Raw genomic sequence first — 24,168 nt, 5'->3', positions numbered from 1 at the left:
ACTGCAACAACTCCTTGACAGATGAGTTTATTAAGCAATTTTTAAAAGCAGGTATTTCTGAGTGTGCTCTATCAATCCCAACTGTTCAAAAAAACCAACTATCCAGTGTCCCAAGGAAGTGTGCATGTTACAAATGGTATGTTTTTAATATAGTCATTTATACCACGACATAAGCACCAACATTATTCAGTATGCAAATTAATTGCTACAGTTCCCCTAAAAAAAGTTGGGCACACATGGAGAGTAGCTCTTAACCCAAGGCTATGACAGCTGTCCACCTGCCTTGAACCCCAAGATCAAGTCACTAGTGTTCTGATGTGTATCAACAGATTTTGGAAGTGGTTTTTCACTTACACTTAAATTAAATGCCTTGGGTTTTTTAAGACTAGACTCAGTTGATATTTAGTGGGAAGTGTAACATTTGAATATTTACCACAATATAAATACTTCAAAGGGTTTTTTTCACTTTCATTTTGCTCCATATCTTTAGCCACACTAACCTGAAGAAATAGGTTCCATGAATGACATTACAAAACAAAATCAAAAAAACAAAGCAAACAAAAAAACCAAACTCAAACTCCCCCAACCCTGACACAACTTAAGCAACTTAGAAAAGGAAGGAGGGTCCAGAATTCAGAGGTAAACCATTACTCCTACAAAATGAAAGGTGTTTGGAGCTTAGGAAGTGCCACCATCTACACATGCACAATAATAACAAATTCTCAGTGTTTGCCTGTATCAAAAAAAAAAAAAAAATTCAGTATTGATTCAGATCTTCCTTTTGAAGAACAGTCTTAAGAGTTCCATATTCTGAATGCAAATCTCTTTTTAGCTACTCCACTTGGAGTGCAGCACAGCTGCTTTTAAAAGGTCAGGATCCACTTCAGTGTGTCCCTACTCTTCAACTCATGTGACTTTTCACATATTTGAATGTTTTACCAGCTCTTTTGACCAATAATACGATCATTTTATTGTCAAAATAAGTATTTTTTAGCAAATGAAAAGCTCATTGCAACAGTACAACATCTCTATATCCAGTGTGAAAGCAACACGGTGGTATAAATATATGCATACATTGTATTACACAGAATATATTATACACATTCCAGTTAACCATGGAACAATTAACAGGAGTAGATGATAACTGATCATGGGCACAGAGTATTTTTGTAAACAAGATTTTGAGAAACATGAGGGAAAATCTGGTTTCTGGAAAGATGACAACCTTGGGATTCCATTTTTGTTTTTAATGAAGTTAATGATTTTTATTTTTAAGGATGCTGTATATAAGAATGCACTTTGTATTAAAACAAAGATCAATACTTTACAGCTTAAGAAACTTTACATATGTACATAAATTACACATCAGGAATGGTTTTAAAGCTCAAAATGAGTTGTGGGAAAAGTCTATTTTCCTTCTATTAGAATCTTGAACTCTTTTACATTGTGATCATTTGCGACAGTAATGGCATGATCCAGGGCTCGGATACTTGCTAGAAGCTTTATGATCTGCTTGATGTGCTCCCTAAAAAAGAGGCAGGAGAAGTCAATACAGAAACAGAACCATCAATTACATTGATTAATTTTCCAACAGAAGACTACATTATGGAGCCATATATTTCATATTCCTGCTACAGATTTATTATATTTGCTTAAAGAGGGTAATGGTAGATTTGTTAAATGCTGGGAAAAAGCAGGACAGAAGACAGAAATCAAATCAGTACCTGTTATGAAAACAAGGATAACTGGATGTTTCTCTTCCAATAAAAACTTTTACCAAGTTATCATTTCATCTGGTAATTTAGAAACACACCACCAAAAGAAAACAGTTCTTAAGAAACTTAAATAAACTTAAATCCCGAACTATTACACTGAAACACAGGACTGTACCAAGACTGGAAGACTGTTCATTCCTGTGCTGTTGCTGTTCCCATAGCACATCAGTTACTTGGCCAGCAGTAACATATCTAATCCAAACTTTTAATTAAGCTGACCGTTGGATTCAAGTAAAATGACTGGGATCTCAGTTAAAACAGGTTCATCTAGTTGGTTGTGTAAATAGTCAGAACTTTTGAACTGTATACAAAATACAGTTTGCAATTTAGAAGCCACTATACAGGAATCAGCAACAGACTCACAAGATGAAACAGTCCAAACATGGTAGCTACAAAATTTGGCAGAATCATAGAATGCTTTGGGTTGGGAGGTACCTTAAAGCTTATCTCATTTCAACCCCCTGCCATGCACAGGGACACTTTCCAGTAGACCAGGTTGCTCAGAGCTCCATCCAACCTGGCCCTGAGCATTTCTAGGGATGGGAAGCTTCTCTGGGCAACCTGTGCCAGGGCCTCACCACCTTCACAGCCAGAACTCCTCCCCAGTATCTAACCTAAATATCTTCTCTTTCAGGTTTAAAGCCGCTCTCCCTTGTCCTGACAGTATCTTCTCATATAAAAAGTCCTTCTCCCTGCTTTTTATAAACCTCCTAAAGAATCCAGGACACATAGGAGTAGTGCAAAAAAATCAATGTTTCAGTATTTCCAGCAGTTACTGTTTTCAGACACCTTAAAAATATCCCCATCTACCACAATGTAACATTTCTAACGTGAATTCAAAGAAGTTTCCAAAGACACATAGCAGGATGGAGAGAGTTACCCATGTTTGCATGCATTGCCAAAATAAAACAAATCACAAGAACTGCAACTGCTTTAACTCAAAGTAAGTTACCTTGCATTTCTCTTCTCTACATCAGAGCAACCAATGCTGTTTCTGTAAATTGTATCAGCCAGGTGAACAAGGTATCTACAGAAGTTTTCTAGCTGAGAAATAGTCTTGTCTCCTGTTAGATTAGCAAACCACTGTTTAGGGAAGCAAGTAATTACCTAGGAAAAGCAGGAAAAAGGAAGTTAAACACAACATAACAAAAATTTTAAAAGCTATGTAACATGACTTGTGAAGTCTGCCTAGTAATACTGCAGTCCCAAGACCGAACTGAGTGAAAAAATGAGAAAACTACAAAAAAACGCACACCAAAATCCAAGCAACAAAGCACTGAAACCCACAGTATACCTAATCAATCTACAGGCATGAGCCAGAGAAGGTTCTTTCTTCAGTCTGTATACTAAAAAAAAAAAAAAAAAAAAAATCTACTTTTCACTGACAGTACAACTTTTGAGGTATCAAAGCCAAGATTTCATAGGCAACATCAAGTTTTAACTATATTTTCCTTTCGGCTGAAATCCATTACTTTAAACATTGTTTGATTTTACTTACACTTTGAGCTTTCTTAATGCTGTCCTCTCCATACTCTGAGTTTTGAAAAGCCATAAGAATATATCTATTTAGCAACCCATCTATGGACAGCTCCTGGAGAGTTTTGTTTGACAGGATTCCATACCACTGGAGAAAGTTTCCCAATAACTGAAAATACAACACAGGGAAAATAACTGTTCCAAAATGTACTGAAAACAGAGTTGATCAAACACATCGAACATTTAAAAATATTTACTACTTTAAAATGCTTTGCAAATCTATTCAGAATACAGCCTCCCTTGCTGCTGCAATTTAAACAGAAAATTCCAGAGAAGAGCTCTGTTTGTGTGATCATGGAGAGCAGTTGTTCGATCAACATCAGTCTCTACTTTTCTGTTTAGCTGGGAGTTAATTTTCTTCACAGTCTTTTATTGGAAATAAACTATGATAGCCATGGCTTTGAGCTCCTCCATTCCCCAAAGTAGTATCTTTTATTCTGACAAGCACCAGGACAAAAAACCCAGGGTGAGTAAGCTACGTGACCCCATAACATTCCAGTTGAAATGATGGTGCTTCCACTTGACAACCTTTTCATCTACAAAACCAAAGACCCCTGACATCGAGCCCACTCTTTGACCAAACACCACCTTGCCAACTAGACCAGAATATGGAATGCCATGTCCATCTTTTCTTAAATGCCTCCAGGGATGTGACTCCACCACTTCTCTAGGCAGTCCATTCCCATGGTTCATTATCCTGTGAAAAAATTCTTCCTGATGTCCATCCCAAAGCTCTCCTGGCACAGCTTCAGGACATTTCCCCTCATCCTGTCGCTGGTTGCCTGGGAGCAGAGCCCATGTGGCCACACCCCACTGTTAGGCAGTGACAAGGTGTCCCCCGCACCGCCTCCTCTTCTCCAGGCTAAACAACCCCAACTCCCTCAGCTGCTCCTCATAGGACTTACCCTCTAGACCCTTCCCCAGCTCCATTCCCATCTTTGGACATGCTCCAGCCTCTCAACATCCTTCCTGAATTGAGGGGCCCAGAGCTGGACACAACATTTGAGGTGTGGCCTCACCAGCACAGAGGGACAGTCACTGCCCTGGTCCTGCTGGACACACCATTGCTGGTACAGGCCAGGTGTCCTTGCCCTTCTTGCCCACCTGGCTTGCACTGACCTGCACCCCCAGGGCCCTTCCTGCCTAGAAGCTTTCCAGCCACTCAGCCCCCAGCCTGCAGCTCTGGGGCTACTGTGGACGAAGTATAGGGACCCAGCACTTGGCCTTGTTGACCCTCATCTCACTGGCCTCATCAATCCCAAGGTCCCTCTGCAGAGCCTTCTTGCCCTCCAGCAGATCAACACTCCTGCCCAACTTGGTGTCATCCACAAATTCACTGAGGGTACACTTGATCCCCTCATGCAGATCATCAATAAGGATATAAAACAGGACTGGGCCCAAAACTGAGCCCTGGGGGACACCACCAGTGACCAAACACACCGTGAAGAGGGCACAGTGTTATCAAAGACTAAGAATCGGGAATTAAGAGTTTTTGCAAATGAAGTTGAAGCAGATTCCATCTACCATTTTCCACAAACTTGAGGAGGATTTTATTGCTACACTGTCTTAGACCAAAGGTTTACCGGACGTATTTACTGACTTACCTTAACAGAAGACCAAAACTGACGTTGGAAAAACAAATATGGACCAGAGTTCTTGTTTTCTAAGATGCTGGAAAGTAAGAAATTTCTTTAATGAGCAACCAAGACCACACCTCTGTCTTGAATTTGCTGGCTTTTTCCTTCCAACACACAGTTCATTTCCATAAATATTCCCTTCCATCTTTCTTGCCTTTGCTAAATGCTCCTAGCAGGATAACAAAAGATCTGTATCCAGGCACTGAATCACACTGGGAAAAACCCCTGTTAACTATGGACAGAAGACAGTGACTTGCGAAGAAAGGTCTAACACCATAGCTGAAAGTAAACTTACTTTTTTGGATACAAGGGCATGAATACGTCATCATCTAGTGTTCTCCTCATTCTTAGCAACAATGCCTTTAAAAGCATCTGAAACAGATAATTTTTTTTAAATGTCCAATGTACTGCATAGTAGTTAAACACTCAGATACTGATTTTTAAAGCAACAAAGAACACTTGTGACCATAACTGTAAACATAGATTCAGATTTGAGCACACAAATAGTCTTAAAGAAGTCTGTAATAATTGACAGAGCTGAAATTTGACACTTTCAATTAAAACCTGAACTCCTAATATCAGTTCCTGCATTCAAAGAAGGCAAGTAAAACAATCCAATTTCCAGGCAAAACATTTGAAAAGGCTGCAAAGATCTAAAAAAGAAAAGCCTGAGTATTTGTAGCCAATCCTTACAGTGAAACTGGAGACCAACAAGTCTTAATACATCTGGTGTACTTTTTACCTCTAGTATCTATTTTGGGGAGGCTCCATTGAGTTTCTTCTTCTAATTTATCACCATACTTTACTCCCCACAATCAGGCTGCAGAGCATCAAATAATTTAAAAATACTTTTTCTTGCTGTATTTCCCAACATAAGGTATTAAAAATATATTCAAATTCCTTAACTTATGCAACATATGCATGGAAAAACCCAACAACTTACTTGTGTATTTTTGTTTTCTGCATTCACCACTGAGGGATATCCATCTATTAGTTTCTGTACAATTGCTACCATTCTAGATGTCTGTGTGGTCGAAAAGGGATCCCAGATATTTTCAGAAATTACTGTAAGAGATTAAAGAATTACTCCACTTTACAAATACTCAAATACAGGTACTGAGACATTCATGCAATTATTTACGAAACAGTAAAATCTGAAAGCACAAACAAGCATCAAACTCCACAACCCCTTTCCTCCCATTTTCTAAGCCTATACCTGTTAATTTAGGAAGAACAACTCTCTCTACAATGGTAGGCAATAGTGAAATATCAGCATCATCTTTCACCTGCTCCTGCTCTTCACAGCCATAAAACAGCAGCGACTCAAACCACAACATTGTTTCAAAATCTCGACACTTGCCCTAATAAAAAAAACATTGGAGTTAGATTCCTAAACAAAGATTTGAAGTCAATACATAGAAGTATTATGTATGCAAGTACGATATACTCAGAAAAACAGCTTTAAAACATTCTGCCAAATGAACCAATTCATTCTACCAGCACAGTCAGTAGATGTAATGAAAAGCGACGATGGCTGAAGTAAGATTATTTTTTAGCAGTTGCCACAGATTTTAACTTCTACTTACACCTGAGCCAAACAAAAGCCTACAGATTAGGGTACAAGTCGGAAGTACACCTCAATTGTGCTGCATTATAAAACCACGCCTTCTGGATTTAAAACCTCTCTTTAAGAGCACCTTGTAATTTTTCTAACTTAACAAAATGCTTACCAGCACCAGTAACAGAGAGTAGTGAATACAGTTAGACTTGACAATTATGTACCATGTCTCCAACTAACATGAGCTTTGTTTTGTCAACCTGAAAACTCAGAGAAATAGCATGGGGGAAGGGAGAATGCACAAAAACTGCTTTAAATTTAATGAGGGCATCTTTCTTAGATTTTTCCTGGTTTGATTAATGAAGTCAAACATCAAATTAATAAAATTACTTTAATACTCTGAACTTTCTCTGAAGAGGAGTCATGCACTCCTCTGCACTCAGAGAAGAGCTGACAGAAAATCCCCTTCTGCACATATTCTCTTAGTAGATAAGAAAAAAAAAAAAAAAAACACTTCTGAAAAAAGGAGGAAGAGAGGGAGTCAAAAGCCACCTGAACTGTTTGTCCTGGTGGCATCTCATGAAAGCATACGTACGCAGGCTGGACAACGAATGCGTGCCAGGGATACTGGGCTGCCACAGTGCTGTCCTGCTTTTCCCATGTTCTCTACCTAATAACTGGGCAATGAGTACTGTGAGGAAGACTTGGAAATGGCCAGCCAGAATTCTACAGGGTATGAAGGTGTAGGTGAGAAAAAGATACATAACCTAGAGACACAAGTTTAATTCCACATAAGAACAAGCTTCTAAGTTCCACTTCTGATGAAACAGCGTATCTAGACTCACAATTTTCTCTGAAGTATTTTAAAGACTAAATGTATTTTCATAGAACCATACAATGGTTTGGCTTGGAAGGGACCTTAAAGATCACCTAGTTCCAACCCACCACCATGGGCAGCTGCAGACATGGTGTACACCACTCCCTGAGAAGGAACTGGCAATGTGCCAAACTGAATTACAGTCTGCTGGGAACATAGAGGATCAACCAGTCCAGGGCAGCCCCCAGAAAAGCTTTGCCTCAAGACAGATGCCCATGTGAAACTTCATCCCTAGAACACACCTTTAAGAGAAGCGCACATCAAAGGTGCAATTTACTTTGCTCTGCACAAGTGTGAAAGAACCACCATGTAGCAGCTAATGTAGAGGAGCTGCTTGCAGAGGAGCTTACCTCCAAAGGAGTCCAGGTAAGCAGCTGAAGTCTGATTAAAGGGTTAAACAACTTTGGTAAACAGAGGCCAATATAAGCATCCTTATAAGAAGCAAAGTACTTGGAGCGCCAAGCTTCAAACTGTGACTTAATGCAATCAATCGAGTAAAAGCTTTCCAAAACATCTTCAAAAACTTTGCCGGATTCTTTCAATATACGATCTGGCAGGGGAGAAAAGGAACAAGAAGTTAATCACCTACTCCCTGTAATGCCTCTTTCAAGACATTCTTTGATGCTCACTGCCATAAGCTGACTCCCACAAACAAAACCAAAAAAAACCCCATCACCTTTAAAAGTTCAGTTACTCCTGCCTCAAACACACAAAGCTATAAAAACAGGAGCACGTGAGTACTCTCCAATAGACTGTTTTATCACAGGTCTTACTTTAAACATTTCATGGAAGGATTTTAAGTAACCAGACATAGTTAGGATGGGTGATGTACTGGGCTGTATTCAGAGTGGATCTAACTTCAAAGCTGGCCTTGCTTTGCCTCGGAGTTTCAAACAGCTGATCTCCAGGCCCCTTCCAACCCAGATTATTCTACATCTTTGATTATCCAAGGGCAAAAACAGGAGGGCATCTCAAATAAACCGACTGAATTGGCAGTTTAGACAGGGTGGGTCCTGGCAGACACCATGCTACAATGTTGCCCAGAACATGCCTCTTAGCACTGGTCAGTGATTACAGTCCTCTAGCACCTTCTTTTCTATTTTTTTTTTTTGTATTTACAGTACCAGTATTCTATGCAGTCCAGACCTTTTTCTCTCTATATAATTTTCCCTTCATCTTTTCTACTTCTCAGGGTTAGTTTCATTTTAATTAGTCATTATTTGCTGCAGCCACGGTTGTCAATATTTGGTTACACGAGTAACCCATACACAATGAACACAACTAGTACACACAGCAGGCAGGGACACGGTCGAGGGAACAGGGGATTACGTCATACAACCACACTTTTCATACTGGGATTAAGAAAAGACACTACATATAAAGTTAGTAGGTCCAAAGTGGAGTCCTCTGTTTCACTGCTGTTTCTGGACTAACATGAGAGCTACGAAGAATAGCAAAAAAGCTTTATAAATACTATACTTATTCAGAAACTGAACAAATTTCTACAAAATGCTTTTCCACACATAAACCGCCAAGTTACTAAGTGCAATTCAGCCCCATTGAGGTTTGAATCTATATAATTTAATTTAGCAAAGTTAATTATAGCACCTAACAACCCTGAACAGTTGCTCTGTTTATCCACAAGCTCTCCCTCTATGCAGTAAATCAGTGCAATCATAAAAATGCAGTAAATCAGACAGCAACTAAAGGTGTGGAAACTGTCTGCACTTCCAAAAGACCTAACAGCTAGACAGTTCATCTAATTGCTTTTCCAATCTGTTCATACTTCAGGTCTCCACAACCACCTACAGCAATGACTTTGCCATTACCTTGACTGTGAGAAGTGACCTCTTTATTTTAAACCTATCCTATCACTTAATTTCATGGTCCCTAGCTCTCATACTGTGAAAAGTCGATAGTTTTCCTACTTGAAGAGACCAAAACCATTCAATCCCTCCTCAAATACAACACAAGTAATTCTGTGTATGTGATCCTTGCTGCTCTCCTCCTCCTCACTTCTTCTAACTCAATTCTCTTTAATCAGAGCAAATGCTAATTGTACCACAAGATTTTTCCACAATATTTGCATTCAACATTGTTTTCTATCATTTGCAAACTTTGCCAGGCTGCAACAAGACTCTACAAAGTTTTTGTCATTGCACTTCTAGAAGCTTATTCACAACTCTACTAAATACTTGCCATGAGCCAAAAAAAGATTTTTAAAGCACTGAGGTTTTCAAAATTTCACAAGTAAGACAAACAGGTATTTCAAGAATGACAAACTATTTTACAAATTGGAAGGAAGACTTTCTGGCAGTCCAAAAGCTTACTGCTTGCCAGCACAAGCATGTTTGAATTAAATAAAAAGAACCTCACTAAGGATGGGCTATTCAGTCAGCTACAAGAAACACAACAGGTTGGTGATAGAGACTATTCTGGTCACAGTGATGATCCTGGAATCAAAAGTTCCTAAACTTCTCCCAAAATATGGTGAAATATATAAATAGGGCTGCATTTGGATCTTTTTTTTTTTTCCTGTCAAATATTTGGTATTTTGTTACATAAGAGAACTGGGATTATTCAACTGGGAGAAGAGGCTTCAGGGTAACTTAATTGTGGCCTTAGAGTACCTGAAGGGAATCTACAAGATGGAGAGGGACTATTTACAAGGGCTTGGAGTGAGAGGACAAGGGGGAATGGCTTCCCACTGACAGAGAACAGGGTTAGATCAGATATTGGGAAGAAATTCTTCCCTGTGAAGGTGGTGAGGCCCTGGCACAGGTTACCCAGAGAAGCTGTGGCTGCCCCATCCCTGGAAGTGTTCAAGGCCAGGTTGGATGGGGTTTGGAGTAACCAGGTTTAGTGGAAGGTGTCCCTGCCCATGGCAGAGGGTTGGAACTGGGTGGTCCCTTCCAATCCAGACCATGCTGTGAGTCTCTGATAGAAGCTTGGGTAGCTTTTCTAACCTCGCTCCAAGTTGAAGTTTGTGATATCTGTTGAAGTTTCCTCGTCATCGCTGGAAAGGCCTTCAAGGTGATCTGCCATCTTCCCAGTTTGCTCTCTCGCTTGTCTACGGCGAGCTCTGGAAAGGAGCAGCAATATAAGCCAGCTGTCACCTGTAAAACCAGCTATACTAACGCAATAGAAACCAGCTGTTTTCCCCATCTATACAATGAATACGCCCACTTAGGCTTGTCCTTTTAGTTCTAGGAAAGTCAAGCAGAAAATAACTTTTGCTGTGCCAGCACCTCAAGCATTCCACTATGCTGCTGCCTCAAACAATGAAAAGAAACAAAACCAGCAGAGACCATATAGATATGTAATGTACTTACTATGCCTTCTTCTAGCGATTTTAAATCAGTATCATGGAATATTTTTTACACTTGCATGATAAGCTGGGATAAATAAGAACACCTCTGCCCACTACCAGCTGTAGTGTTTTCTTCCCTTTGCAGGGAAGAATCAAACATTGCCACTCATGTTAGCATGTCACACAGGAAAGTTTTATCTTGCAAGCAGACAAAGACTCCTAAAGGGACCAGATATCTCATTCTCTACCTTCTAGCCTCTCTTTCTGCAGTTCGACGCTTGACTTGTTCTTGATAGATCACTCTGTCTCGCCCAAAAGAATCAAGATTTGGTGCCATCAGTGCTTTATCTGCAAAATTACATCAATGAAAATTAAAATGCTTATTTATGGTTTATAAATGTGATGTAGGCAGTTTCGTAAGAGCCTTTTACCCACTTTTAAAACTAAGAGTACTTTGAAATAGAAAGTCAAAGTTTAAAGAAACAAAACAAAACAACAAAAAACTCCCCAAAACAAACCAACCAAAAAAAACCCCCCACCAACATCCCCCAGAAGCTTGAATTCACCAAGTGTAGAGGTTAAAACAGAAAGCAGTGGAGTTTGGAAAAATTTCCACTTAAATGTCAAATAGTTGTCACCATACTTCACTCTTATCCCTCTCACAACAGTGCCAAACTACATAAAAGTCAACAGTTTTAACAGAAATAGCTTAAATGGAATGTCCAAGAAAAGAGTGCTCCTTACATAAACACATTCACCACATAGTTTTTGAGAAGAAAACTAACAAAAAAGAAAGCAGACAAGAGTGACTGGAGCAAGAATATATAATATTTCAGAGTTCTAGTCACAGTGCTTCTAGGTTTATATGCTTTAGATTGCTTAAAGTTTAAAACATATCAAAATCTACCGAAAGATAAGCCATCTTCCCTCCTTTTTTCAACCTCTGATTATCTTTGTTCCTGGCTATAGAAAACAACACAGCTAAAATAACAGATAGCAGACAGGAGTGTTTCCAGTTCCTCCTTTCCAGGTAAATTTTAAACAGTAGACTGAATGCTAGCCACTGCTCAAGTCCACCCGTTAAAGTATAAACATAAACACTTAAACAACAGCCTATCCAAACTTCAGGAATAAATTTACATGTTCTGACAAAATCTATTTACAAATTCATCATTTAAACTATTAATTATGATCTATGTCAGTATTCCAGCTCAATACCTGAACTACTGAGAGCCATCTCTAAATTTCCAGATACTAAATAAGATCTTTCTGTAAAACCCAACCTCAGCAATGAGAACTACTGCCATCCCATCATTAAATTTCAGTATAAAAGAATCCATTCTAAGCTTCTTTCAGGAAAGAGGTTTCTAATATATTAGGTTTCTAGTTCTCACAACAGCATTTTCCTGATAAAACTGCAAGGCCATGTGATGCCTAGAACTCCAAACACAGTCCTAAAAAGACTATGTATGCTAACCACTCTATAAAGGAACGACCAACACTGACACTCTGACATCCTAACACTTTATCATCTTCAGTGAGTTCTAGCTAATGGTATTTAACAAGATTTCATCTCTGGCAACCGTGGCAGAACAGGGAAATGGCACTGATTATAGGATTTTACATCAGCAACAGGACAGAAAGCTATTTTTAAAAATGGGAAGCTCTCTGAAGCATAAAGAGGATTCCTATTAATAGGGTATTTCATCCATTCATTTAATACACTGAATAAAACCTCCTCCAAGAAACATGTATTTCCATCCAAGTCAACATTTGTGCTTTTGTGGAGTTTTACATACTGAAGAGTAGCCACCACAAGAAACCTCCTCAGTGAGAATCCCCCCATCCACAAATTCAAAGTAAGCAGGAATTTTAACTGGCTATTCTTAAACTGTACTTCATATAGGATCACTGTACTAGTCTGATTAGCCTTCCAGTTCTTTAATTTACCAGTTAAGCGTCTGAAATTAAATACTTGTGCTGGCTACAAAACAGAACATTAGACGGAAGTCTAGCCCAGTGCTTTGTGGCTTTATACAGTTAACTGTACATGTTAAATGATGTTTATATAGATTCAGGAAGGTTAAAATAAATTTTTAAGAAGTCCTGATGTAAGAAGAAAATGGGGAGTCACATGCTACCACTACTCCCACTGCCACCATGCATACATTTTTAGTGCTAGGAAAGAGAAAATACAGTTAAGAGAAACAGAAAGGAAAGATGAAGTCAGAGTTAGAGCGGTTTGGAGTTTAAAACAAAACAGATTAGAGAACTTCCATCTAAGCTTGCTTCTACTCATCTCAAGAGTAAGAATAAACTTTAAGACAGTCATACATTAAACATTTACATTTCAATTAAGTCATACTAAGTAAACAAGGTTGTTTAATGAATAATAAAAACCTTCAAGATGGACTGACTTGAATGGCTTGAAAACTCCGAAGATTCATCTTTAATATCATCTTGTCGTCTTTGGACAAGGCGGGAAGCTCGCTGTTTGTACAGCTGGTGCATTGCAGATTCAAGTTCGTTAATCAGAGGCACCTGTAAAAATACAACACACCACGTAATACCCGGATCCTGAGCTGCTCAGCTTCTGGGGTCCCAGCCTATTCCGGAGCAAAACGCTGCCACTGTGCTCCCAGCAGCACGAACTCCTGCCTTTTACTTGTTTGTATCATTTGCACCAGGAGATAGTTCAAGGTGTGGGGAAAATGCATACATTTAATGTTGGCAACTTTCAATCAGAGCACGAGCACTCTGAAAGCAGCTTCCGTGGCTTGAATGAGTCTACACAGCCAGACATCCATTTCAGAGTGCGAAATATTCTTTCCAGTACTCTTGCTTTCCCTACCAAGTGTGTTACATGCGTGCAAAAGTCTGCAATTCTCCGACATCAATTATTTCTTCTCTATCTTTAAATAAGAATGTAGAAGAATTCTATACTTCAGTGAGAAAATAACCTGACTGTACTCAAGAGAAAAAACCACCCATCAATCTAACCTACTGAAGCCAGTAGCTATTGTTTTGCTCTAACTCTGATTAGCACATGCTGAAATATTATTACTGAAATGAAATCAAACCCTGCATAAGGGTGTTATGCCAACAGGTAATTCAAATCAAATACTCCTCTAGATTATCACTAAAATTAAAACAGTATCATTCGTGCAAGTTATGCATTAAGTATAACCTTGAATAATTCAGGTAGGTCAAGTCAGACCTGTCACTTTTTTTTCTTTAATGAACTATTATTTTAGTAGCATCTCTAACAAAAATAGATATTATGACAGCTGGGAATTTCCTGACATTAAATAGCATTAAACTGCTCACTTTTTTATTTTGTCATTTCCTGGGACAAGTTAAAATTAGATCATTATAAATATTCAAAGGCAAACCAGAAGTTTTCACAATCTCTTAATTTGGAAAGGCAAGTCCTTTTGGTATGAACACTTAAGCCATGTCCTCCTTACCTCTGAGACGTATGCTTACTCCACAGTCTTCCAGCCTTTTATATTTCATTGCTGCCTACCATCCAGGATTACATTTTTTTCAAAACAAAAGATAAAATCAGAAACTGTTTCCTGATGTATTTTAGAAGGTGACTCAGCAGCTATTAAAGAACCTCCTTCAGTAAAATCTAAGACTCTAGTTTACAGCTACAGGGCCATTTCAGCTCACTGAGACTGACACACACATCAGAGGAGAAAAAGGTGTTAGCTTTGTGGGATAAACTGGGCTCCAGGGATTAAAATGAAAGCAGCTCTGCACCAACTCAAAATATGCACACCTTTCTTTTGGAGAAAAGAGTAGAGAGAAAGACAAGGAGGGAATAAACTTCCAAGTGCCAGAAGTTTATATTTGGAATTGAAGACAGTTTTGAAAACAGAAATAATAAAAAATACTAATTTTACTACAGTTTACCATAGAAAATATAGCTTCTTCTCTTAAACATGTAGAGGAAATTCTAACATTGAACGGTCAAATGAAAATTTTTCAAAGCATTCCTAGCAGTTCTTTCTGTAATTTTCTCAGGATTAAAAAAGAAACCTAGTGATATATTCAGACATATGAATCCACTCAAAATACTTCCCATTTAGAATACAAGAGACTTAGAAGCCCTTATTCTTCTATAATCAGTACTGTGGTTAATGAGTGGCTGACAATTTCACTGACTACTATAAAGTTACAGACCTCATTCCCTGTTTTGTTTAGTGAGTACCTTAAATTCAGCATTTTCAAGGGGGTTTTTTGTTCACTTTCCCTGTAGACAGTGGAAAAGCAGAAAGGTCTCTAAACATTTAGATCACAAGGATAATTCTGACACACAGAGCATGTTTTGGTAATTCGTTTTTGCAGGTAAAGTAACAGTTCATCTATTTGTGCTGTCGAACGTATGCCCAGAACAATTCAATATTTCTGTATCCACTGTACGTTCCAATATTCAAAATGTAAAAATGCCATTGCGACGAGCCAGCCTTCTCAGAAAGCATAATTTTGACAGTAATTACTTCTGAAGGAAGTCATGCAATCATCTTCCATTCTATTGGTTTTCTTATTTATGGGGGGAAAAAAGGTATCACACAGGATTTGACTTTTCTAGTGCTGTTTTCTAACATCTGCATAATAGCTGTCTTCTTATACTCTCTGCTGACCCTTAAGAATGGGCAAAGTGATACTAACATTCAGAATCTCTTCAAAATATTGTATTTAAAGATACGTTTTCATATATGTATGTATAGATATACGTATATACACATACGGTATTATTATTACGCACATATATATGCACATATCCTTAAGTATATTATAATAACTACATATATTATTATAAATAATAATAACAACACTTTAAATATGAAGCAGTCAGGGCCACAGGTTGTACAAAAAAGCTGAAGGTAATTTATCTCTACACTCAAAAGATTGGAACAATCTACTGTCCTATTGCATTTAATTTAAATAAAAACTGATACTGATTTTCTTACTTGATTTTGTCCCCTTCCAATATCTCCTCTTTAGAAAACTTTTCAGTGTCCTGTGGGCTACTGGTTCTGAATTTGATGGTACTTTTGTCATGCTGCAAGCACTGAATTCCAAACCACATTATCTGGCCAAACAATATCAAAATACATGAAATGCTCCTGTTAGATTGACCACGTCACCTGCTGCTTTCGCAATGCATTTTACATACAAGTACAGCAGCAGCCTCCACCTGAAACCAGCAAAACTTGTGAATGCCCCTAAGAAGCCTGAGATGATAAAAGTCACATCTTAAAAATATTTGAGTAAGACACCTTATGCTATCAAGGAGAACCTCCAGACATGGATTATAGTTATCACAAAAGTAATTTAACAAAAGGTCTTCAGAAAGCAAACACTGAATAGAGACACAGATATTTAACCTGACTTCTGAAATACATATTTATCTCAAAGTAGTAATATAAAAACTTATCTTTAGTAGGAATTCAGCCATCTGGGTAATGAGCACTGCCAGAGCTGCCTAGGAAAGTTATTAACCTTCAACAGCTAATGCTAATACAGACTCAGGAATATGGCTTCTTAAGTGAACAATCAGTTGCAACTAATTAGTTACTAATCAATCAGCTGGATGAATTAACTGTCCCACACTTCCTGGGTTTGCTTCTGACAGTTAACTCTTTGCTTTTACAGGACGAAGACTGGACTCTCCCAATACCACTAATAGTGGACAATTAATGTCTAACCCATCAGCACCCAGAATGCTTTTCTATTCCTCTCCCACACCTAATGGGCTAGGCAAGCAGTAGTTTAAACTACTCAATTATTCTGACAAGATATTAAGAAATTACTATACTACTACTGTATTCAAGTCAGAAGACAATGAAGAAATAGCCTATATACTGCTCACTGAATTCTACAGCACCTGTGTGTGCCTAATATGTATATGTATATATACATGTATAGATATATATATATATTCAGGAGCTCCTATTATATTTACAACAAAGTAAGTAATCAAAGCATAGTGCATAATGTAAGAAAAAAGACTAAGTTTTTGACTTAGAGGTACATAAAAGTATCACACTACATGAAAGAAATAATATTTTTAAGTGTGGGTGTCTTCAAACAGCTTTGCTAGTTTTAAAACTTCTCTCCTTCAGACTCCAGAGCAGTACCAAGAAACATCTGGCAGGAGGAAGTTTATAATAACACAGAAAATACAAGTCTCTGTTATTGTGTACAGAAAGCACTCCAGGAAGTAGCAATGTCATAATTCAGCCCTTATTTTTGCTAACCTGATATCCAACCCACGTAAAAAGGAGTATCTGAGTGAAGCTGAAATGCCAGAGTATCTATCAAATCCTGAAGAAACAAAATCTGCAAGTTTTTAGGCAATCTAAAGTCAGTGAGCTGGGAAGAGAGATTGCTGATAATCAGCTTAGCATGATAAAAAGTTCTTTTCAATCCTCAAATAACCAAACCTTTTGAAGAATATGCTCTCAAATGACTTTTTTCGAAAACAGAGGGAGATGTGGTGTTTGGCATGTAATAAGAGACCTTTTTTTTTTTTTTTTTTTTTTTTTTAAAGAGATGAATGTTTTTGCATCCTTACCTTTTCACTGAAACACTCAAGCAAGTCTTGGACATACCCTCGCATTTCTTGCAAAAACTTATACCGTTCACCAATACCCCCAGAAGACCCTTCTAATCTTTCAATTGCCTTGGTAGAGTCCTCTTGGCTTTGCTGATGTTTCTCATATTGCTGCCGATTAGCTTTGTGCATTTCTTTCATAGAATCCAACCTGAAGGGCAATGGATAAATAGTAAATTTACATCCAAAAGTCTGTCTATTTCAGACCATTGAGACATCAAACAGACAGTACAGTGCAAGTACTGAGCCTATATATGGGAAATTCTGCAAAGACATTCTCAACCTTTTATTTGTCACCTTCTCCCCTCTCTTCATGAACAGCAAGGCTAATGATTGAAACTCATTTACTAGACTGTGCTGTAGTGCATTGCATTGGCCACTCCTACAAACTTTTACAGGAGCTGATAGCACAGAATGGTGTGAGGCTGTCCCTAAGGAAAAGCTGGCTGGACAGATTGGGGGTGGATGGGAACTACAGCTTACACAAAGCATTCTTTTTCCTCTACTAACTTGAGTCACTGTCAAAGGCTGCAACACTACAAGGGGAATACAAACCAATTTCGAAGACATGTAAAGTGCAAGCTGTTCATTATATATGATTTCTCACTGCAATTGCATTGTTCATTCCATACCTTTTGCATACCTGACAAGCAGATTACAGTGTTTACGCAAAAAAAAAAACCCCCCTGTATACATTAAAAATTAAATTCTTTATCTACTGAAGGGGAAATCTCTCATTCACAGTTTAAAGGAATGCAGCTTGATAAGCTAAACACCTCACTGGCCTTTCATTTCTTCACTATAAGACTGTGCAGTGTCCAGAAGATGCAACTCAGACCTGTCTTCAACAAGATCAATGGCCTCATTTTTAAAGTTTCACTTCCAGAGAAGCAATCCAAGGAGATTTTCGAACAAAGTGTCAATGTCATCTTCACTTTGAGCTTTTTTGTTTGCCTTTTTTTTTTTTAATGGATGTGCCAGTCAGTACTTTTCCAGCGATGAAACTCTGTGTTTGCTCACCGAGACTAAAAGACACCTGAGGAACAGAAACCTAGGGGACAGATCTTTAAGTCTAAAAAGATGGTCTGTCCTACCTGTCTTTAAGCTGTTTCTTTACCAAATCAATAGTAACAGGAGTCATCTCATTACTGGGAGTTTTGAAAGGAACTGTATTATCTGTTTTTTGAGACTTGGTTTCCGATGATCCATACGCAGCATAGGTGTATGGAATGCCATACGATGAACCATAAGACAGTGTCTGGTAAGTGTTCTGGTAGTACACATTATTCACTTCCGCAGGCTGACTTGGCTGAACCTAGGGGCAGACAAAATACAATTGTACTATATTAGGCTTTAAAGAAAGGAGAAACTTATTTTTCTTACGTGTGAAAAATGTAAGCAGATACAGTTACAAAGTGTAATTATCAAGTGGGTTTAAGCATCCAACATCTAAGGTAGAAGAAACAAATGCCCTCAAGAAGGTAAATGGAAAAATCCTCTTAAATGGACAAGTGGACAAATTCTTAGTATCATTATCATTCTGAATACTTACACTATTTCTCTTTAAAGAGCATCAGAATGTACAGACTTAATTTCTCAGATGAAACAGCTTTCTGTAAACTACTCAAGTTTGTAAAGGATTTAGCCAACACTTGCAGAAACAAATCAAAAAAGAGTGCACGATTATGTACATGCCTGGGGTATGTTGATTCCTTTTCGTATCTGCTCTTGTTCCCACCTACTGAGTTCTTCATCTTGTTCCCCCGCCACTAGAGCTTCATCATCGCTTCCCTCAATACCTTCATACAAGTAAGAAAAAGAAGATAATGCATTCATAAGGGCCATGAATACAAAAACCTGAAACCATGCCTCAGTGAGAACATCTCAGAGCATCTTCCTTTCCTCTTCATGAGGAATTAAGGACACTGGCCTGTGAATTATTAGCACAGGTGTTCCACTTGAAAGATCCAATGGGTAAATTTGCAATTCACTGCGGGTAAAACCCTCTAATGTTAAAAATCTATGTGTCTTACTAATTCTCCTTTTCCAAAAGGTTATTTTACCTGCTTGCCAGCAAGAAGAGTTCTATATCAAATGTTTTACTTTTCACAACTATATGCTTCCTAAAAACAGAGTACAGGAAAAACAAGAACTGATCCTTAGCGTAAGTTTCTATCACAGCCAGCAGTGTGCACAGGAATATAGTTTTGTGCTCAAAATTTTACAAGCACATTCCTCAGAAACACAATACACCTCCAGATTGTTTGAAAAAGTGTTGTTTAAAAATGCTGAATGGCAGCACCTGCAGTGAAAACAGTGTAAACATTTATCAGCTGACATTCCAAAAAAAGGGTTTACCTATTTCCTCAGCAATCTTTTGCCTTTGGGATTTTTCCTTCACTGTAAAAACTATCCTCCTCTTCTCGTCATCATCATCATCATCACTGGCATCATTTTCATCTTCTCGAACAAGGCGGCTTTTACCTGGTTCACTGTCAACAGGGGTAAAGTCTCCAAGCTCACGAGCCATTTGACGTTTTTTCCTAGCGGCATGAATAAAAGCAGCATCTGGAATTTCTCCTAGAGACAGATGTGTGCACTGTTAAACGACCACTGCAACAAAAGAGGTGTTACAATTTCTTATTGCTCAACTCTGTCACTCTACCAAATCATCTTTGCACACAGAAAAAAAAAAAAACATGAGAGGAAACAAATCCATACTCACAGAAAACTTTTGCAAGCACCTTAGACGCTAAACATGTCAACTTTCTGAACAGAAACCCTCAAATTTGGGATCAGCACAGAAAGTCTGGCTCTGCTTCCAGCAGCTCATGTCATAGGAGCAGAAGCCTGATGTTCCTATGGGAAATATTCCTAAAGAAGAGGAAGCCCTTTATAGGAGCTGACTATTGCAAAGGGAGGAAGAAAATGAGGTGCATGACTGCGTCACTTCCTATCCCAATACTGCTCCCAGCTCTTCTTATTTTGGGGGAATAAAAAGCATCAACCACTTCAACAGACGATTACTGCTCTGAGATCAAGAGGACACCAAATCAGACACAATTAATATACAGAAGATTGTACAATCAAGGGGAAACATGAAAAGCAGACCTAATTAAAAACTCTAAAATCTACAGCACAAAACTAACTCAACTTACCTAAGTCATATAAATCAATGTGTGGACACAGGACACCCATCTGGTATTTGGGGAGCAGACTACTACAGTTAGCAAACTAGTTTCAAAAATATTTCTCAGAGTGATTTCCTTGGCCTCAGGGCCTGACTAGAACCTCAGTATACAAAACAGGATAGGAAAATATTTCAGATACCTTGCAGACCATAACTGAAACATTTGAATTAAAGAATAGATTTTAACTGAAAGCAGTTAAATCTCATGTGAAGTCACCTATTCCAAATCTATATTTTCTTATAGTTTGTCATCTACTTGAGAGATAAATTCCTGCTTCTGACATCAGGATGAAGCACTCTGTAGCAAAACATTTTCTCTCACAAGGCTAGTAAAACTCAACAACTTTAGAAAATAGTTTCTTGAATTCTCAGATGCTAAATCGTTGGAAACTATTTCCTAAAATCTCACACACATTAGTCTGCTGTAAACATTGGCTAAATAATTTGGTAACTTATCAGACATATTACAAAAACCAACCTGGGCGAAGAACATTCAGTGATGACAGAGCACTTGAAAAAGCACCACCAGCTTTTGGTTTTTCTTCTTCCTTCTCACTTTCAACTTCCATTTCTTCTTCACCATGCTCACTGTTTGCAGTCCCATCTTCTTGGCCTATATCCTTATTCTGTCCTGTCTTTTCTAGTGGTGCTTCAACTGGCAAGACAGCAAAGTCCATGTTTTACTCCTTTTATAAAGATCACTCAGATGTATTTTTTTTTTAAGATATAAGAACCAAAAGTGAAAATCAAATGAAAATGTTAAATAATAATTTTATTGTTTGAGATCTAGGAAAATACACTTTCTTAACTGTGATTAAGTCATAGACATCCTCTCAAAATAAAATGTGACAAGGCAAGCCCCACCAACCACTAAACATTCTCCACATTGTTAAGCATTAAGAAAGTGGAGGAACTCAACCTTGTGCAACCTTGTCAAAGTCTCTTACATAGGCAACGAGAAAGCAGTGCCTGTGTTACACCAAATCTTTCCACAAGAACCGACTGATTTCAAAAAAACATTTCATTTTCCTCTTGGGCTACACCCTGCATTAGGTGGGCAACATACATTTTATTACATATTATTTGTACTTGCTGCCTGTGTCTGTATGTTAAACCCAGCTAGCCAATCCAAGCTGCACATATCTGAGGTTTTAGACTCAAGCACTTGTTCAGAGAATCCAGGCTACTCTCTCAGTAGTAGCCTTGAAGTCTTTGTACTATAGCCATATCAATTAGGGAGAGCAAAACAAACTGAAAATAAGCCCACTCAGCCATGTGCAAAATGCAATGTTTTAAGGATCTTTGTGACAGAAGCAAGAATCCAGGTTTTCACAGAGGACCTGAACGTTAGCGACAGAAATGATAATTTCTGGTTTTGCTCGTGCCCCACACCACTGCATAGGCAATTTAAGGATTCTCATATGGAAGAATTTGTGGGTTTTCTAAATGCAGACAAAACCTTTAAAAATAATTTATTTAAATTTTAAAAGGGTATTTCCTGCATGGCACCATGTTCAACCCCCATTTGCCTCTCTAGATCATTGCAATCATAGATCATAAGTCTCCCAACTCGTGCTCATAGCATTACATAATCTATGTAAAAACGTAAGTGGAAAAGGAGTCACTGCACTTTACCAACGAGCTTCCCAAAAACCAATAGTACAAAGAAACTGAAGTCCCAGGCTCTATTCCAAGCTCTCAAGGACTGTACATTGTTAAAGAGATCCTTTTGCTCCAACACTTTCAGTCTGTTGTCTTAATCAAATCTACCCTAAGGTCCAAGTCCTGAAACAGGCAGCTGTTGAACAATTAACTTAACAACAAAGACCACCACTCTGCTCACCCCAACAATCCTCCTTTTCAAAGAAAATGCATTACAAGGACACATCCTGTCAGACAAGCACAGGTACATATTCAAACTAATGTTAATTCCTTCCTAATTCAATAAGCAACTCATCTGTCATAAATACAGCTGCAATTCAGAATACTGATGTCTACTGACAACCACCTAACAGAGCTGAGAAGTTTCATCCTTCTATGTTAATTTCTACATGAGAATCAAAGAGCTCTCCACCAACTGCAGAACAGCATTCATAAGGCTCAAGTAACACATTTCATCTGCGCACTACCTCATCTGTAAATGTGAAATCTTCTAGAAGACTAACAATTCATCTTGAAAACAAGAAATGAAATTACAGTACTTCATCTTTTCCACTACAAAAGTTACTATTAGTTTTGCAGTTACCATCTGTTGGAGAATTGGCCTCTGTTCTAATTTTTGATTTTTCAAGATCTTCTTTGTATTCTTTCTTCAATTGTTTTACAATCTTTTTGCTGTAACTTGATTTCTTCACTTTGAAAACTTCTTCAGTTTCTTTAAAAGAGGAATTGGATAACATTACATTAGCTCTGTCAAGCATACTTATTTAGTAAATCTCTTAACTTTGTACCTAGAACTTCACAAATGCCATTAACAAACATTGTGGGGTTCTTTCCCAGTCTAAAATGAAATTCTATGCTTTCAGTATTTCCATCAAGATTTCAAATCACGAATCTTAGAAACCAAGTTCCAGTGATTTCAAAAGAATTTCTTCTAAGACGACTCAAAACTATACAAACTGTTCAGACAACAGGCAGTGAGTCCGAGGTGACCCGTGAACACCAGCCACATCAGATTAAAACAAACTCGACACAAAGCCACGGGATAGATGCTCCTCAGCCAACACTGATGGTTCCAGGGGGTGGCTACGGGCTGCACCTACTCCCGCACAAACCTGCGGGCCACCCAGGTGCAGTGAACGCAAGACAGGTGATGCACCAGCAACACAGAGCAGAGGCAGTCTAGCGCCCTACATCACAGCTAAGCCCGCTGGGAGCATGCTGGCCCCGCAGGAGCCAGGTCGGACTGGGGAAGGGGCTCCCTACCCGCGCATCCCTGGCTGCCCGTACCATGCCCTCAGGGCTCGCCCCCTCTTGTGTGATCCCACATGACCCCACGGCACACGGGGCAACCCGACTGCCTGAAAAAATAAGCACGGATCCCGGCTCTTTAGGAGGGCCGGGGGCGCGCAGGCGGCGGGAGGGAGGCCCAGTGCAGGCTGAGCAGCTCCGGGTCCCTTCCGCAAGAAGCGACCACTCGCCTCACCCTCCTCCTCGTCCTGGAAGCTGAGCAGGCTGGCCCTCGGCACCTCTTTGTTCTCCCGCGGCCGCTTCTTCTCCTTGGGGCGCCCGGCCGCCGGCAGCCCATTACCCTGCTGGGGCTGCGGCGGCGGCGGGGGGCGCAGGACAGCGGGCGCTGGCAGAGCCCCCAGGCCTGCTCGGTCGCCTCCCATCAAGCCCAGCCCCAAGCCGAGAGCCGCGCCGTAGCTCGCGGCGCAGGCGAAGGCCGCGGGGCTGCCGGGCAGGGCGAGGGGCACGCAGCCGGCGGGCAGAGGCAGGAGCCCGGCGCCCGACGCCAGCGGCATGGAGGCCTCGCTGGGCCCTTCCCCCGCCACCCCGGCCGCCGGCGCCGGCTCCTGAGGCGGCTCCTCGTCGCGCTCCTCATCCTCTTCCTCCGAGTCGTTCCGCTTTCGCACGTTCACCCTCCGCGCCTTGCGGAACATCCCGCCCGGCACCGACCGGCCGCCCCGCCAGGCCCCGGTGCCGCCCGCTCCGGCCGCC

General features: G+C 39.5%; 1 protein-coding gene across 2 annotated transcripts; it reads right to left on the bottom strand.

Moving 5' to 3' along the window:
- Positions 1-24,168, bottom strand: PAXBP1 (PAX3 and PAX7 binding protein 1). Of its 2 annotated transcripts, XM_048293683.1 has the most exons (18): positions 23,654-24,166; positions 22,754-22,882; positions 20,987-21,163; positions 19,677-19,898; positions 19,014-19,117; positions 18,413-18,633; positions 17,280-17,469; positions 13,111-13,234; positions 10,942-11,041; positions 10,350-10,465; positions 7,734-7,933; positions 6,165-6,309; positions 5,892-6,013; positions 5,244-5,320; positions 4,916-4,982; positions 3,274-3,420; positions 2,728-2,882; positions 1-1,525 (listed from the first exon to the last, which is right to left on the bottom strand). In XM_048293683.1, exons 1-18 carry the CDS (start codon positions 24,108-24,110, stop codon positions 1,408-1,410), a joined length of 2,871 nt encoding a protein of 956 aa, XP_048149640.1. In that variant the 5' UTR covers positions 24,111-24,166; the 3' UTR covers positions 1-1,407. The 2 variants fall into 2 exon arrangements, with proteins under 2 accessions (XP_048149640.1, XP_048149641.1); XM_048293684.1 differs by lacking the exons at positions 1-1,525; positions 2,728-2,882; positions 3,274-3,420 and having other exon boundaries at positions 4,913-4,982; positions 5,240-5,320; positions 23,654-24,168.

This window comes from Corvus hawaiiensis, chromosome 2, assembly GCF_020740725.1.
Source record: "Corvus hawaiiensis isolate bCorHaw1 chromosome 2, bCorHaw1.pri.cur, whole genome shotgun sequence".
In the NCBI taxonomy this organism is placed as follows: domain Eukaryota; kingdom Metazoa; phylum Chordata; class Aves; order Passeriformes; family Corvidae; genus Corvus; species Corvus hawaiiensis.
Note: the sequence above shows the minus strand (reverse complement) of the source record. Positions and strands in the feature narration are given on the sequence as shown.